This window comes from Pteropus medius, unplaced genomic scaffold (genome assembly GCF_902729225.1).
Source record: "Pteropus medius unplaced genomic scaffold, Ma_sr-lr_union100, whole genome shotgun sequence".
NCBI lineage: Eukaryota > Metazoa > Chordata > Mammalia > Chiroptera > Pteropodidae > Pteropus > Pteropus medius.
Genome location: NW_024344240.1, coordinates 19,662,280 through 19,678,921, shown reverse-complemented (window position 1 = coordinate 19,678,921; position 16,642 = coordinate 19,662,280). Strand labels below are relative to the sequence as shown.

At 38.8% G+C, this 16,642-nt stretch overlaps 1 protein-coding gene and 1 long non-coding RNA gene across 2 annotated transcripts in view; one reads left to right on the top strand and one right to left on the bottom strand.

The window, feature by feature from the left end:
• Positions 1–15,527, bottom strand: part of CRADD (CARD and death domain containing adaptor protein) — a 150,258-nt gene extending 134,731 nt beyond the window's left edge. The window contains exons 1-2 of the mRNA XM_039869054.1: positions 15,382–15,527; positions 13,806–14,109 (exon numbers count right to left, since the gene is read on the bottom strand). Of these exons, the coding sequence (XP_039724988.1) occupies positions 13,806–14,109; positions 15,382–15,510 (433 nt within the window). The 5' untranslated portion in view covers positions 15,511–15,527. The remainder of the gene's footprint in view (positions 1–13,805; positions 14,110–15,381) is intronic.
• LOC120607293 (uncharacterized) lies at positions 14,736–15,423 on the top strand. Its single transcript, XR_005654120.1, has 2 exons — positions 14,736–14,921; positions 15,112–15,423. It is a non-coding gene; the product is annotated as an uncharacterized LOC120607293 (long non-coding RNA).
• Positions 15,528–16,642: the final 1,115 nt, after the last annotated feature.

The following is a 16,642-nucleotide window of genomic DNA, read 5'->3' as shown; positions in this document are numbered from 1 at the left end:
TATCTCATTTATCTGGAGCATCTTTGAGGACAGGGATTATACCTTATTAATTTCTGTACCTGTTTTACTCCTAGCACATAGTAGACACTCAATAAATGCTTGTAGGAAATAAAGTTTTGGAGTTTCTCATACTACGCTCTTTCCACTGACTTATCCAGCACCTCCTGCATCTTACAATGGTTTATGGTGTTTACATTGGTAACAAGAAGTGAGGTGGATGGGATATGATTATTCCACTAAAGGTTTCAATAGTTTCTCTGAAACACATTCTTATTAAGTGAAAAAAAGTCATTAGGAATGCCTTTAAACATGCAAGGGGCGGGGGGGAGGGAATCTAATCTACTATCTAGCACACTTATATATTTACAAATATAGTCTGTATGAAGGATATAAATTTATTTTAAAATGCCACTAATAAAGGCTTAATCACCTAAAATCTAATAGTTTAGTAAAAACAATAAAGAGAAAAGATTTAGAATTGTAATATTTAAAACTACATAAACAGGAGACACTGAAAAATTCAGGTTATATAATAATCTAGTAAAACATTTTGAAATAGAATACTCATAGAAAGATAAACAGAAAAATAAACAGCAGAGTGAAAAATACTCCTCATAGTTCCTCAAGAGTCATTTGGAGAAGGTCATTTAAGTCCAAAGCTCCCTACCCCCAACCTCTGCTAACCAAAATAGCAAATAGCCTTGGTAATAATTTAAAAAGACTACTTCGAGTTGATTCAGAAAGGTTTACTCTCTGAAGAAAAAAATATACATTTTACACATATACATGTAATCTTCTGAATTTTATTCTTTATTTGGCATCACGAGAAATTCTGGATTTAAGTGTTAGTATCAAATAAAAAACTTTCTGAAAATGATGGGAGTTTGGAAAAGAGAGAGCTTCTAAAACAGAATTTCCTATGGTAAAAACTCAAATATTACCTTTCACTATTCATTATAAACCATGATTATCTCTGAGCAATAAAATTATGAATGATTTCCATTTTCTTGATAACCTTCCTAGAATCTTTTTTTAAAGAACAAATATGTGTTGCCATTATATTCAGGAAAAAAAGAGAGCTATTTCAACTTTAGAAAAACTTATTTTTGTTAAATTAGTAACAAACATTTGTAATTAATTTACAAGTCATTTTCATGTATGGCAGCTAATTTCTCATTTATGATAACAAAAATATATTTTTAAACTGCTACATCTTATAAGTGCTATAAGACCCCAAAATGATTTGACATACCTCCCAAAGAAATGTGAGCTCTCTATCTTTTCTCTTTGAACCTGGGCCTTGGGACAGCTTAACCAAAGAATACAGCACAAGTTAACATTATACCAGTGCCCTGACCCAGACTTTAAGAAACTGGCAGCTCCACTCTCTGCCTCTTGAAACTCAACCACCATCCTATGAAGAAACCCCAGCCACCTGCAGAAAGGCCTAGGTGGAGAGGAACCAATAAGCAGCACCAATTTACCGCAAATCTGAGTGACCTGCCTGGGAAATGGATCCTCTGGCTCCAGATAAGCCACCTTGACTGACACCAGGTAGAGTAGAAATGAGCTTTTATTTTTGAGCTCTGCCCAAATTGCACATTCATGAGCAAAATAAATGACTGTTATGTTAAGCCACTAAGTCTTGAAGTAGCTTATTAAACAACAAAAGATAACCAGAATATCGGATTATATTTTATTTATTTGCCTCTACCTTTCCACAATTACAATTTAAACTCTTTGAAGGTATGACTGTTTTTATGTTCTTCGTTATAGTCATTCATTCATTCAATAAACATGTGAAAACTAACGTGTACCTAGCACTATGCTGTTTCACAGGTACAGAGATAAAAACAGTCTCTACCTTAGAGAAGATTACAGTCTAGCTGCTGAGACAAACAAAAAATAGACAATGACAACCATAATCTTAGAGCCTTAGCAAAATAGCCAGCAATGGTATATAATAAATGTTGGCTAAATGAATGAAAAAACAAATGAAGTTTTCAGGTTTTCTACTATGAGAATTATGTACTATCATCATGTTATAGATGAGGAGTACGAATTAGCAAAGTATTACTTCTCAGCTCTAACTTCAACCTCTTTCCCCTACTTTATGATACTGGGGCTGACCCTGTAAACATTTCTCTTTTGCCAGATGGCTCAGTGTTAGTTTCATCAACAGATGGACACTGCAAGGCAAGAGCAGACGAAGGGGCTTTTCATCCTGGTTTGGGATGCTTTATCCTCTCTAAAATGGATAGCCGCAGCCAGTGGTGTCAGGGAAACCCAATGGTGCTTTCTCTCCAGGGAATTTCTCTGCTGCTCAGCAGACTGATTTCTAAGGATCAGCTCTGGTCACCTACATTCTCTACCAAGTTTCTCAGCCCAGCAGGCTGCTGTTACAGACGACTCCAGCCTATACCCTCTGGCGAGATTACTGGCATCGGCAGGCTGCATATTCATGTGGCAGCAACTTCATTTCCAATGAGGTCTTGGAGTGGGGAGGGAACTCTTACAAGCTCTTAGTGCCTCCATCTTGTACTCTCCTTCAGCCCTAGAAAAAAGTACCTTCTTCCATTTGCTATTTCTATATTCCTTAGAGACCTCTCTTATCCCTTTAGTAGTTAACCATAGTTAACTTTTTGCTAGTTAATAATTCTTTACGTTCAATTTTTCTTGTTCAAATTACTGTGTGGTTTTGTTTCCTGAATGGATCCTGACTGGCACATGAAGGAATAAAAGGACCCAAACAAATACAAGAAGCCTGAAAAAGCACATTTTCCCATAGCACCATCAAATGACTGATTCAGAATAAAAAGAAATTAAAAGGAAAGAGATAAATTTAATCTCCATTTGGTAAACTGTTAAACACACACACACCACACACACACACACACACACACACACACACACACACACGAATGCTAAGCTAAATACGAGCCAAGGCAAGAAAGAGTCAGAAAATAAAGAGGCTATAACCAGCCGAGGTGAGTCCAATCAGAACCAAGAACTGGTACTAGGGATAGGATAGTCTAGTGATTAACAGCATGGAATAGAGGACCAGACTGTCCGTGTTCAAATCTCAGCTCTGTTACTACCCAAGTTGTGTCGCCTTGGGCAATTCGTAAAATGCAAAAGATAATAATAGTACCTACCTCAAAGGCCTATGAAGATAAAGTGAGTTTATGTAAAGCCGTAAGGCCAGAACCCAATCCAAATTCTCTTTCTAACCTCCTCTCTACTTTAACATTTTCGATCCATTTTATCCCCAATATTTTCTGATTTTGAAAAGGTTTGTGAAGACCTATCTTGCTCCAAAAACTGCTCTCCTATACTTTTCCTACCACCTCTGACCTCCGACCTGGGCCCTGCTGTATTAAGATGCGGATCGTTGTCCTTCTTTAAAGGACCATCATTTCATTCCAGGCCCGCAAGTGTGGAACCTGTTCGATATAAAAAGAACAGGAGTGACAGAGTATAGCGGACATCTCTTAATCAGCTTTCACCTCTTCCTTTGGGAACTGTCCCTTCCCCACTCCAGGTGACTCTGGTGTCTTAGAGGAAGGGCTCATGACTCAATATAGGCCCATAAGACTTAATCATGAGAGAAGGCAAAGTGGAGGAACTCAGCTGGAGATGGTCACCAATGGCCAGAGAGCCCCAGAGCTGCCTCATTCCTGCCCTTACTGAGCCCTGGAATTTCAGGAATTTCTTCAAAGTTGTGAACTACTGAGTATCTATTAGAGAAATTCCTATTTTTGCTTATGTTTGCAAGAAGTCTACTGCTTGAACCTAAGAGCTCACATACATGCTGGTAGGCTGACTTACATTCCTTAGTTTCCATATCTGTAAAGTGGGGTTCTCTGAGGTCCCTCCGAGCTATAATCTTCTACAGTTCTAACAACAGGACAAGTCTCAGCAGATGTGCTCTGCTCGCTCTGGAATTCTCCATAAAAACTTCACAATTACCACTCAGCACCCATATACCTTATGTACAAATGGTGGAACTGACAGATGTTTTTAAAGTCTTATATTTAGGTTATAAAACCGCAAGCCTCTCATTTGCCACTTACTACATCTCAGCAGTATTATTTTGGTAACAGCGTCACCAAGCCCTCTGCTATGGTGCTGAGCACAAATAGAACATGAACATTTCCAGGAACTGTCAACTTGGCACTTCTTATAAGGAGTTAAGATTTCTTTTATAACATTAACAAAAATAAAGCCGAGGACTAAAATCGGCCCCAAACTTCTTCTAGAGGTTATATTTCCTTCTCAATTAAAATTTACTGTTTGGAAAAGTACAATGTATTCTTTTTTCTCGCTGGGGGAAAAGTTCTCCAAAGAATCACATACTTATACTCCTTACTGCTCAAACTGAGAAACAAGTATAAACACAGCTGCCTATTAAAATTAAGTAAAGGCAAACATTCCTGGAGCTAGCTACGACAGCAGCCGGCAAGTTTAAACTGTACCCATAAAAAGAGAAAGCTACCTCGCTAAGTGTATGGTTAAACTCTGAGGCTGCGCCACCAGAAAAGCTAGTTATTAGAACTGATGGCTTTCGATAGCATGATTTAAGAGCTGCAAAGCAGGACCTGATTCCAGTATCAGGAGAGCCAACATACTGACCATCTCCTGATCACAGCCAAGATTCAGTCTTTTTTTATTTTCAAGGCATCAAGCTGGGACAGGAGCAACGCAGGCACTCTGCTCCTTGATCCCATATGGCCTCACATTAAACTTTACCCACTAAAAAAAAGGGGGGTAAAGTGAGAGCAAGATGAAGGAGAGAGAGATACCAACTAGGAACTAGTCTTCCAACAATAGTCAGGAAAGAGAAAGACAGAAATACACTTTTGCCCAGATACATGGCCCCTAGTGCCATGTATCTGGGCAAAAGTGGAATAAGAGGAGGGACAAAGAATGGGGACTGGTAAGTGATGGGCTCTGGAGCAACCAGTTGATCAGAATTAGAAAGGAGAGGAAAGCAAATTTCGGGAATGTGCTTTTATAGGCTATGAATTAGCAGGCTTTGAAGTCTAAGTTCCTGGATTCCAAATTTGGCTCCACCACGTTATATGACCTTGAGCAAGTGACTTAATATCTCTGTGACTCCATTTTCTCAACTGTACAATGAAGGTAACAATACCACCTGCCTCATCAAGTCACTCTCAGGATTACATGACTTAATAAATGCCAAGGAATTTGAACAGTGTCTGGCCCAGAGTAAGCCCCCAATAAATACTGATTATACTTTACTGTTGATATTTTAAGTTTCTTTGTGAGAAAAGACTAAAGTTCATTTTTAATTACAAACAAAACTATAGGCAGAGAGACAGACTGCCTGACCAACCAGACAGGCAAAGCCAGTCCTAGTCTTCCTGACTGGCCATTTGTCTCACTCCTCCTATCCACCCTCAAGCCATCTTCAGCTCACTTTGTATCTAAGAACAGCATTTAACTCATTCTCTATTGGTGGGTTCTGTCTCCATTTGGGCGTAGCTTGATCTACAGAGCATAAAAAATTGTGGACGGTTTATGATTATCAAATAATGTGAAAGAGGCAATGAAAATAATCCCCCTAAATCCAAATTCACCAGCTAATTCAAAACCCTCTGATCAATTTTGTTCTATATATATATATATATATATATATATATATATATATATATATATATATAGCCTATGTATTCCCATAGAATTCTAATGGATTTTAAGGTCAGTTATAGAGTCACATCTGCATGGGGTCTAAGATTCTAGAACATTCTTAAGCAACAATGTTCAAGAAATTCAGAGAATTAAAAACATTTGTGATTACAGATTTAAAACAAAACTATATATCCTTCTACATCTGCATTCCTACCATGCTTCTACCCTTCCTTCACTCCTCCTGCCCTGTAAAACAAGTACATTGCTTTGAGAGGCCCATACTTGGGGAACAATAAGTGAAAAAGGAACCACGTGCCTAATCAGCTGGCCAGATCTCAAGGTCCTCAAACCTGGGTACCCTTTCATATAACTTAGAAAGAGATTTGTGCATGTGCATGGGTCTGTATGTCTGTGTAACAAAGTCAAGACCTCACCTCCACATCTTTTGGCATGTATTGGCCTGGGCGAAGCCTGGGAATCAGTAGTTTTGATATACATATATATAACTTTTTTCATTTCTCTATTTCTTAAATTTAAAAGAGTTAGACATTTGTACAATCCATGAAGTGGTCCCCCCCAATGACCCTAGCACCCATCTGGTACTACATACAACCATTACAATAATAATATACCTTATTCTATACTCTAGATCCCCATGACTGTTTTGTAAGTACTAATTTGTACTTCTTCATCCCTTCACCTTTTTCACACAGCCCCCCAACCACCCTTCCATCTGGCAACCATCAGCTTGTTTTCTGTACCTGTGAGTCTGTTTTCATTTAGTTTGTTCATTTCTTTTGTTCTTAGATTCTGCATATAACTGAAATCATGTAGTATTTATCTTTCTTTGTTTGATTTAGTTCACTCGGCATAATACCCTGTATGTCCATCCATGTCGTTGCAAATGGTAAGATTTCATTTTTTATGACTGAGTAATATTCCATTGTGTATATGTACCATAACTTCTTTATCCAATTGTCTCTTGATAGGCACTTAGGTTGCTTTCATGTATTGGCTATTGTGAACAGCACTGCTGTGAACAGAGGGGTACACAGATCTTTATGAACTAGTATTTGAGTTTTCTTTGGATAAATATCCAGAATTGAAATTGCTGGGTCAAAAGGTAGTTGTACTTTTAATTTTTTGAGGAACCTCCAAACTGTTTTCCATAGTGGCTGCACCAATTTGCAATCCCACCAACAGTGTACAAGGGTTTCCTTTTCTCCATATCCTCACCAACATTTGTTGTTTTTTGATTTATTGGTGACAGCCAATCTGACAAGTGTAAGGGTGATGTCTCATTGCGGTTTGAATTTACATTTCTCTGATGATTAGTCACCTTGAGCATCTTTTCCTATGTCTACTGGCTATCTGTATGTCCTCTTTGGAGAAATACATACTCAGGTCTTCTGCCTATTTTTTAATTATTGTTTGTTTTTTTGTCGTTGAGTTGTATGAGTTCTTTATAAATTTTGGATAGGAATCAGTAGTTCTTTGAAAGCCATACTTGAAGCTAAATCAACCTTGATGGTCAATAAGATGACTGATGTAGTCACATAACCCATACAGCCACAAGAGGGAAAAAAAATGTCACAGTGAAAATTTCTAAAAGAAAGTAACAATAAACCCAGTGAAATGGATGTAGCCCTGCTGGAGAGAGATCTGTCACATGGTTTGCTGTTCCTAGAAAGAGCTGCAATTAGATACCAACAGATGCATTATTTCATCAGTCTCATAAATTCTCGATAAAATTCTTCTGCCCTTCCTTTATGTCAGTCTTTCAGGGAGAGGGGGGAATTTTATGATGAAATGCAGTACTGAACTATCAAAATTTCCTTTTAAATTATTAAAATTAGCATTCACAAAAATAAAATATTTTAGTAAAATCTCATCCCAAAATACCTCTAAAAGCCCTTGAAATTTTTCCTCTTAAAATAAAAAAAAAAATTAGTACAATTTTTACAAAGCTAATTTCAACTATTAACATTACAGCATAATACAATCCCATTTCAAACCCAAAGCCAAGATTGCAGAGCAGAAAAAATCCTAAATCAAGAGTTGGGAGGCCTGAATTCCAGCCCTGGCAACAAATGACATTAACTAGCTATATGATCATGGGTTGATTTAATCTCCCTAAAACTCTAGGTTTTCTCAGAAAAACTAGATGATCTGTAACTCCCTCCCAGTCTAAAAGTCTGGAATACAAAGATATGTCTTCATCTCATTGACTGTTACATTAGCAAATTTACGTGTTTACAATTTAGACAACCTAAATTTAAGTCATTCCGGCAACTCTAATAAATTTAACCAGTTCCCAGCCATTGTGCATAAACTGAATGATCAAAACAGTAAAGTACCTTGAATACGGCACTATCTCCTATCTAAAATAGAACTGAAGCCTTCCTTCCCCAACTTTGCCAGCTGGGCAATTGTTCCTACCCAAAACCCCTTCACTCTCTTTAAATGAGAAAATACATAAAAAGCATCTTCACGTTTTTTGCCATATCCTCATACCATTATTATTTTCATAGTATTTTTCTTTATGTTGACTCATTTTAACTTAAATTAAAACAATGTGTTTTTTTAAAGGAACTTCACAAATAGAAAAGTTTTACTTGCCATTAATGGAAAGAAAATTTTAAGCTGATATAAGAAAAAAATAAAGCAAAACAACTAAATTCTAGCTAAATACTATTTTCCACAGAAGGTTTTAAACCTATAGACCTTTTTTTTGTCTGTTAAAAAGAAAAACTGGCAAGTATCAAGCAAGATGTTTCAGAAATACTTGTACCAAATGAGGGTTTTCACCTGGATGTTATCAAGATTGAAAAAGAAAAAGAAAATAACTCTCTCACCATGTGATTTAATCCTGTCCACATATCGCCTAAAATCATTTTAAGAACTCCCCAAAATAATGGCTGTGCACACGCCTCACGTTTGGGGAGGCGCAACAACAAATAGTTCCAACTGTGCCTATGTTGACATGCACTGTGATTCATCTGTGAGTAAGGCTCTTATCCCCGACGGGCCCAGGCTCTCACCACACTGTCACCTGGGCTTCCCACTATCTGAAAGGTTCTTCCTCCTTGTATCCACTCTGTCACAGAATCCAGGTCTCTGCTGAGTAACCCCTCATCAAAAAGGCTTTCTCTGACCACCCCACCACACACATTTTTTCTTCATGGCACTATCACCATATGCAGTCACACACCGTTTACAACATGGATACATTCTGAGAAATGCGTTGTTAGGCAATTTTGTCATTGTGCAAACAAACCTAGATGGCATAGCCTACTACACACCTAGGCTATATGGGATAGCCTATTGCTCCAAGGCTACAAGCCTGTACAGCATGTTCCTGTACAATACGAGATTAAATCAAGCACAAGAGAAAATGATGCAATCAAGAGATGCAGTAAATATGAGACATATGAGGCTGTTGCCAGCGTAACACGGCATACAGTTTAACTGCAAACTTTCACTTTTTTTTATAAGTAGAAAAAGTACACTCTAAAATAAAAAATGTAGTAAATACATAAAGCAGTAACATAATCATTTATTATCATTATTAAGTTTATGTGCTGTACTATATTTTTATATGACTGGTAGCATAGTGGGTTTGTTTACACCAGCATCCCCACAAACACCTGAATAATGTATTGTGCTATGACATTATGACAGCTATGACATCACTAGGTGACAGGAATTTTTCAGCTCCATTATAAGCTTATGGGAGCTTAACCAAAAGGTTGTTAGGCAACACATGACTATTATTTATTCATGTGCTTGTCGTCTGTCCCCATCAGGCTAGAATATAGAGAGCTCATAAGAGTGGGGGCTTTGTTTACTACAATATCCCTAGCACCTAACGTCTGGCACGTGGTCAACACCTGATATTTGTTGAATGAACAAATGAACCCCCCTCAGGTGATCTGGAGGTCCTTCGTACGTCTTTATTACCTAAGGCCTGGCACCTAGTTGGTCCTAGGGATACGCAGAAATCTCGTCTCTCTAGACTCTGCCTTTACCACAGGAGGGGTCTTGCTAAGGATGTTCACCCTCCATTCCCTCTTAGTACACAGGATGCCATGAAGTGACCTCTACTCAGCCCCAGGGGAGGTGCATGGATAGACCACTAGCTAGGTAAACAGAGATCAACATTGAACTTATATGCAGAGTATGGTCAACTCATGGTACTATTGGAAAATCCCAGGCTAGAAATCTCTCTAATGAATCTATTACAATATCTAAATTTTTGCCATTATTGCTCAGTAACTTCAGATGCGTCTAAATATACATGTGAGAGCCAGAGAGTATCTCGAGACAGTGGCTAATGTGGCTCTACACAGTCAGGCAATGCCAGCTCACAAAGGGACAGGCCAAGGCCTGGAGCTGGTGGATAAAGGGGAAACAGGCCAGCCCTGCATCTTGCTCCAGTGAGGGCAACCCAGGAGTCCAAGGCATAGGGTCCAAGGAAAGGACCAGCTCAAGTTCAGGCAAAGCTGAAGCAAATGTCGGCCCCAGCATAGCCACTCCAGCAGGCTAAAGAATTGAGGCATCTGATACTAACACTGTAGGCTCAGAGCTGAGTTCCAAGGTACCCTTGCCAGTGACTAAGAGAACACAACACAAGAATCGAGCTTAGGAAGGACGGAAAGAAATAAATAACTCCCAAGCCTAAAGGAAGACTGGGTTTAAAGGCAGGGTTGCCAGGCTGACTGTTAAATGAGAATCATGGCAGAGACCCAGTCCCACAGCCAGGGCCAACACTGTGGAACAGGAAGTCCTGGGGCCCAGGAATCACTCCCGCCATGACTTAGGCTACATCCGACCAGCTGGTGAGACGGACTGCCTGTACACCTCCTTTCCAGATCCAGATTAGCTCAGGCACTGGAGTGAGCCTGTCAATGCAGACAGGGCCCACAAGGAGTGGGAAGGCAGATGGGCAGGCACACACCGCCTTCGCCCAAATGCAGCACTATCATTATCTCCTAAAAATGATCTGACAGGAGCCCAGAGAGGATTTCAGCTGATATAGTGTCTACTATGTGACCTTGGCCAGTAAGGGACACACTGTCAAGTGTTCCTTCCACGGTGCCAACCTGGATTAATTCATTTTAAAGTATAAGATGAGAAAAATCACAAAATTGATTCTCCATTAACATCTGAGACTTTTTAATTAAAGAGATAGGGAGACCAATCATCTAGGCATATTCTGAGAGAATCAAAGGTTTAAATCCATAATACAAATAAAAAGAACGAACTGAGATCAATCGCCAAGTAGGCCTTTAAGGTAGCTCAAAATTTAAAAGTGAAACACAAAAACAAAACAAACAAAGACAAAACCAAGAGCCTCTGAGAAGACCAAAGCAAGAAATTTTTTTTAATAAAATGAAATCAGCTCATTTTTTGGAGACAGATCCACTTCTTAGCCAAAAATAAAGCCATTCCTCCCAAGAGGATATCACCAAATCTACACAAATTAATTTATAATTACAACCAAAATGAGTAAAAGGTCAGAAGAAGTTGATGTATATACATACATATATAAGTACCACACCTTCCTACAGTCTAGTTCTTCAACATTCAAAAATGCCTTTACAGAAATGTAAATAGATTTAAAAGTTTATTAAAATTATTCTACTACAACACTGAAGAAGCACTGTGATCCCTGGAAATAGACTCTGGGTCCTTTCGCATTTTTTACAGGGCCATTAAATTAAAGGCATTTCAACTCTGATAGTCTTCCCAGGATTTTCAAAAAAAAAAAAAATTAGGTTTCTAATTAAATCTCAATTTAATTTTAGAATTAAAATGTTGCCATCAAATTAATTAATTTAAACACTTAAAGTTTAAGGTCCCTAAATAAGATAAAGCTGTTAACTAACAACTCCTTTAAAATAATATTATTTCCTCCATTAATTTTTATATATATATATATGTATGCATATATATATATATGGCTAAAACTTATGGTATAGTGAATTTTCTATAACATATATAGATTTCAAATGTGATTTTTATAAGAAGGAAAACTACAAAGTAAAGAAGGAAATGATAACCTCCACATTCAGGGTTTATCAGTGAGTGAGGGGTTGGGGACGAGCTCGGATTGGGGAGGAGCACCCAGAGGTGCAAAGGCAATGGTAATTTTTTTTTAACTGAGTGATGGGAAAACAGGTGTTCAGTTAATATTATTCTCCATATCTTACTTATATTTTGTAATCTCAATAATTAACAATAACTATTTAAAAAGTGAGTTTATATAATTTTCATTTTGGAAAGTATATAGAGATATATGTAAATTGAACTCTTTAGAATATTTTTCAGTAGCAGTGTTATTAAACACGAAAACAACTAAGAGTATTTAATTTGTACAGTAGGCAACCTATCATTCCATTGGACCACTTCCACAGAATTAACAAAATAACATTTTTCTAAACTTCAACACTGATACACTTAATTTTTTTCCCACTCTAACCTGTTTCATTCTGCTTACTTTTTAAAAAACTATTTTTCCCTCGACTTCTCTACAAATTTCACCATTTGGTTAAAAAATATCTTAATTTTTTCTTGTTATTTGAATGAATCTGAAGAAATGACAATGAGGTCACACCTCTATTAAAAACAACAGTACTACTTATATCACTCAGAATGATTATAAAATTAAATTAAATATTTTGGTAGTTGCCTGTTTTGTTGTTTCCAACTATTTGTTAGCAAGAGAAACCAGGTTAAGTCAAATATCAGGAAAATACACTGGACACCCTATTATTTCTTTTAGCATCTCCCCAATTCTGTTATTTATTCCACTTTCAGTAACATGGTAGAAATGTCTTAGATATTTTAATTTGGCTTTGTTCACACACCTAGAGTATTTAATTTTGTAAGGATAATCCAACCTGAGAATTCCTATAGCCATCAAAGGCCATCTATTTTCAGTACTTCAAAAAATCTAAATATACATTTGTTAAGAAATAATTTGTTAAGAAATAAAAATATTTTTTTCTTTTCCCACTGGGATTTGACTAGGCCTTCCCAAGTTGACTGGTTATCTCATGCTGATTAGATATTCAAACATATGTCATTAATGAAATTAGAAGAATTAATCATGAGTACTTAATACATGTGGTCTGGAAAATCATTCAAAATATGAGGTCCGTGAGACAAAAATAATAAAAGTGGTCTTTTATTGCTGGTATTTGCTTTCAACCAGTTATATTGCTATTTAAAAAACAGCGATGACAAAGTCTAGGGACCACTGACTTGGAGTAGTTCTATCACTGCTATCAAAAACTCCAGAGAATATTGATTTCCTAACTCAGTTAAAAATTTGCTAGGCAACTTTTTTTTTTTTTCCAATCAGTTCAGTTCTCTGCTCTTCAATCTTTGTAATATGTGTAAGTGGGCGCTGTTAAAAGGGAACAAGTATTTCATATCACATCACCCTGTGATAAGCCAGGTTTAATGGCACTAGGGCTGTTTTTTTCTATAGCCTCCAACTTTGCTTAAGAACAAAATGAGAACCTCTACAAACTACTATCCTTACAAAATTAAGTCCTCTGGGTGTCTGCACAAAATCAAACTGAAAAGGACAACTTCAAATCAATAACTTTAAAAAAAAAAAAAACTAAGCCAGCCTTCCAAACAATCCCCTTTGGCCGTGTAGGGCAGCACAGGGAACAGGTGCAAGGCGTGCCTTCCTAGAGGCTGTCTCCTCCTTCACAAATCTGACCTTTTCCAGGAGGCAGCTCTGGCACTCCATGAAGCAGTTATCAGTAAGCCTAATGCCTGCTTTCCCATGTGCACTTTCCAAATGGCTCCCAATGCCAACGGCTGAGATATAACCTGGCTCTCAAATGAGAACATGCCTCCCAAGTGACTTGCCAAGTTTCCCTGGAAGCATTTCTAAATGTATTCTCTGAGCTCTCTCCTCACCCTCTCAATCATGGTTCATCCTTCCTTCCTTCCCTGCACTTCCTAATTCCACCTCCTTATCCTGTCCCTCTACTGCCATGTGCCTTCAGTCTAAACTCCTTATCCACTTTCAGAAGCTGCTCATCCCCTCCCAGCCTAAAACCCCAACTTCAGATCCAAAGGCCATGGTTCAACAATTTTGGAGCTGGTTTGAAGTGGTATTTTTTGAGGCCTACCTGAAGGCAGCTCAGTTATGGCTTCTTCTCTTGCCTTCTCCAGCTTCTCCCTTACCCAGGGAAATTCCTGCAGAGAATCTAGGAATGCATCAAATGCTTTAGGACCTCTAGAAGGTAGGATATCCAGCAGCAGCATTGTTTTCCGGAGGCCTGTGGCTTGAGCTTTGATTTCTTGAACATGGTTTTCCGTCAAGACCCCTTCCTGGTAAAGATACTGAAGGACCAGTCCCTCCACCAGTACTTCTGCACCCAGCTCCAGGCGAAGGGAGCGAAGCACTTGCTTGTCTCTAGCCTCCATTTCCCCCTGGGAAGAGATAAAGTTTTAGCTCAGATTACAGGAATACTGATGAACCCCTAATGACAGTGTCCTGCCATGTAAGCTCTCTAAGGTCATGGACATCTTTGAACCTTAGCAGAGTGGCAGGCCATGGTGTTAAATACATGGTTGTTAAGCCAATACAAATTAATTTCGAATGTTTCTGAACATAACGAACACTGAACATGTATCATCTTTTCTGTTTTTGCTTTCCACACATTAGGGTCCTAGCTCAATTCCTTGTTCAATAAAGAGATTTGGAACAAATTGGATTGGAGACCCTGCTTGAAAAGAAACTTTTATCCGAAGATGACAGAGCAACATTTCATTTTAACATAAGTAGAAATAGTGGTTTTATTTTAACACTGAATTCATCAGTTACCCTGCCACTGCAGAAGCTGCCAACATGCATGCAAGTGCCCTTCTGAACATGAGCCTTTTTAGAACCTGATGGCAATGGGCGTGGGGGCCAGGAACCAGCAGGTACCAGTAAGTTAAAGGGTCTTTTCGGGTAAGAGAAAAGGCCTATACATCATCACCTTCAAGAAAAATATTTAAGTGTTTGTACCCGGTTTACTAAACCTTATATAGTCACAGACTTCATCTCTTCCCTCTAAGAATTCAGACTCTCCATCACATCATGACACTGCTGTGGCTACACATGCATGGGACATTTAATGGATTTTTTTTTCTTTGAAAGAAAAACGTCAGTCCTGGTCAGTAGCCACGCATGATTTGAAGGCGAATTGCCAAGACCACTGCACCAGTGAGCTGAGAGAGAAGTTGTGTGGAGGCTGAGGGTAAATAAGTGGCGGAGAGGGACGGCAGGGGCGGCAGATGGGACTTCCAGACACCACAGACGTGCGGCCGCGGCTGGCGACCCCGACCCACAGCCCTCTAGCAGCCCTGAGTGAGGTCGGGTAGGGGGCAGGTGAAGCGGAGGGTGTGCACTTTTGGCTGCCAACTTCTTTTTATTCCCTGCCTTGCCAGCTGAAGCCCTGTAGTATTACGAACACGAAGTACGAGAGATTTGGGGGGCAACCTGACCCGCTAAAAAGAGGGTGCTGAGAATGACCTTCAGAGCGGACCGAAAGAAGAGCGGGCCTCGGGCACCCCCACCGTCCCCCCAACCAGCCCGGCTTAGGCCGCCACGAGCGGAATAAGGGGCGGAGGAGCCACGCCGAACCCAGGACGCAGACGCCTCAGCGCAGGGCCTTCGAGAAAAGATGAATACGGGGTTTCTGGTTTCCTGTTACTTACGTCTGCAAACACGTATCTTAAAAAAAATAAATAAAAATTGCAGCTGGAATCCAGACTGTTAGGGAACCTGTACCATAAGCACCATCTTTGTTGAGGGCGAAAGCCGTGAACAGGAAGTATCGTCGCCATCTTTGTTGAGGGCAAACACAGGAAGTGCTGTAGCCATCTTTACTGGGGGCCAAGTGCCAGGCTGAAGCCTTTTCCGCCATCTTTGCTGTGGTTAAACAATATAGCCACCTGGAAATGAAAAATAGTAGCATTACTTAGGGGGTTATCTAAGGAAAAAATGTAATTATCCAATTGCATTTTAACACAGTAACTCCTCCACGGCCTAGGACACAATTGAAATAATAGGTCTCGAAAGTCACCTTATCAGAGAGGCCATCCATGACCACTTCATTTAAAATCGCCTGCACTCTCATCCCCTTTTCCAACTTTATTTTTATCTGTAGCACCATCTTTTAATAAGATAGTGATCTTATTAAAATTTTTACTAATAATTCATTTATCATATGTTTCCTTCCACATAAAATGCAAGGTCATGTCTTTATATCACAAGGTTCCTGCCCACAAAGTGTTTATAAGTCAATTATTCAGGATTCAGCTGCAGCAATCAGCTAGCTACTCTAGAGAGAAAAGAATTTGTCATGGGAACTAGGGACATTCACAATCATTGGAAAGGCTGGAGAATGTCTGGGAATCCAAGCATGACTCCCTAAACAACACTGACAAATTAACTCATGGCCAAAATCAAGAAAATGGAGTTGGGAAGCCACTGCTCCACAGTTCCAGTCTTCTCAACGCTGACAGAACAAGAGACTGGACGATGGAACAGTGATGCAGAAAAACCAAAGTCTCCACAGCTGTATTTGCCAACAGCATCAAAACAGAATCTTACTCTGATACGTGAAATTGATGAAACTTCATCTACACGTAGAACATTAGCAGCAAGGTTCTCTGAAGCAGGTAGTTTGGAGTTTTTAGCTTCTGAAGCACAGAAAGAAATGCTAAAAAGAGAGAGAGGGGCTGATACCAGGAACAGATCTGCTGAGTCAACCACATTTTTAATTTGGAAGGCAAGACAAAGACATGATCCAAATATAGACATAAAATAATGTTAAATTGAAGATTGTTCCTCAAATTCCTTTATGAAATGAGGCAGTCAATAAATACATTTACTGATTCAATTCTAAATAAATAGGATGATATATACAGAAAGTCATACACCTGCTAAAAATTAGTTGACGGTAACAGAAAAAAA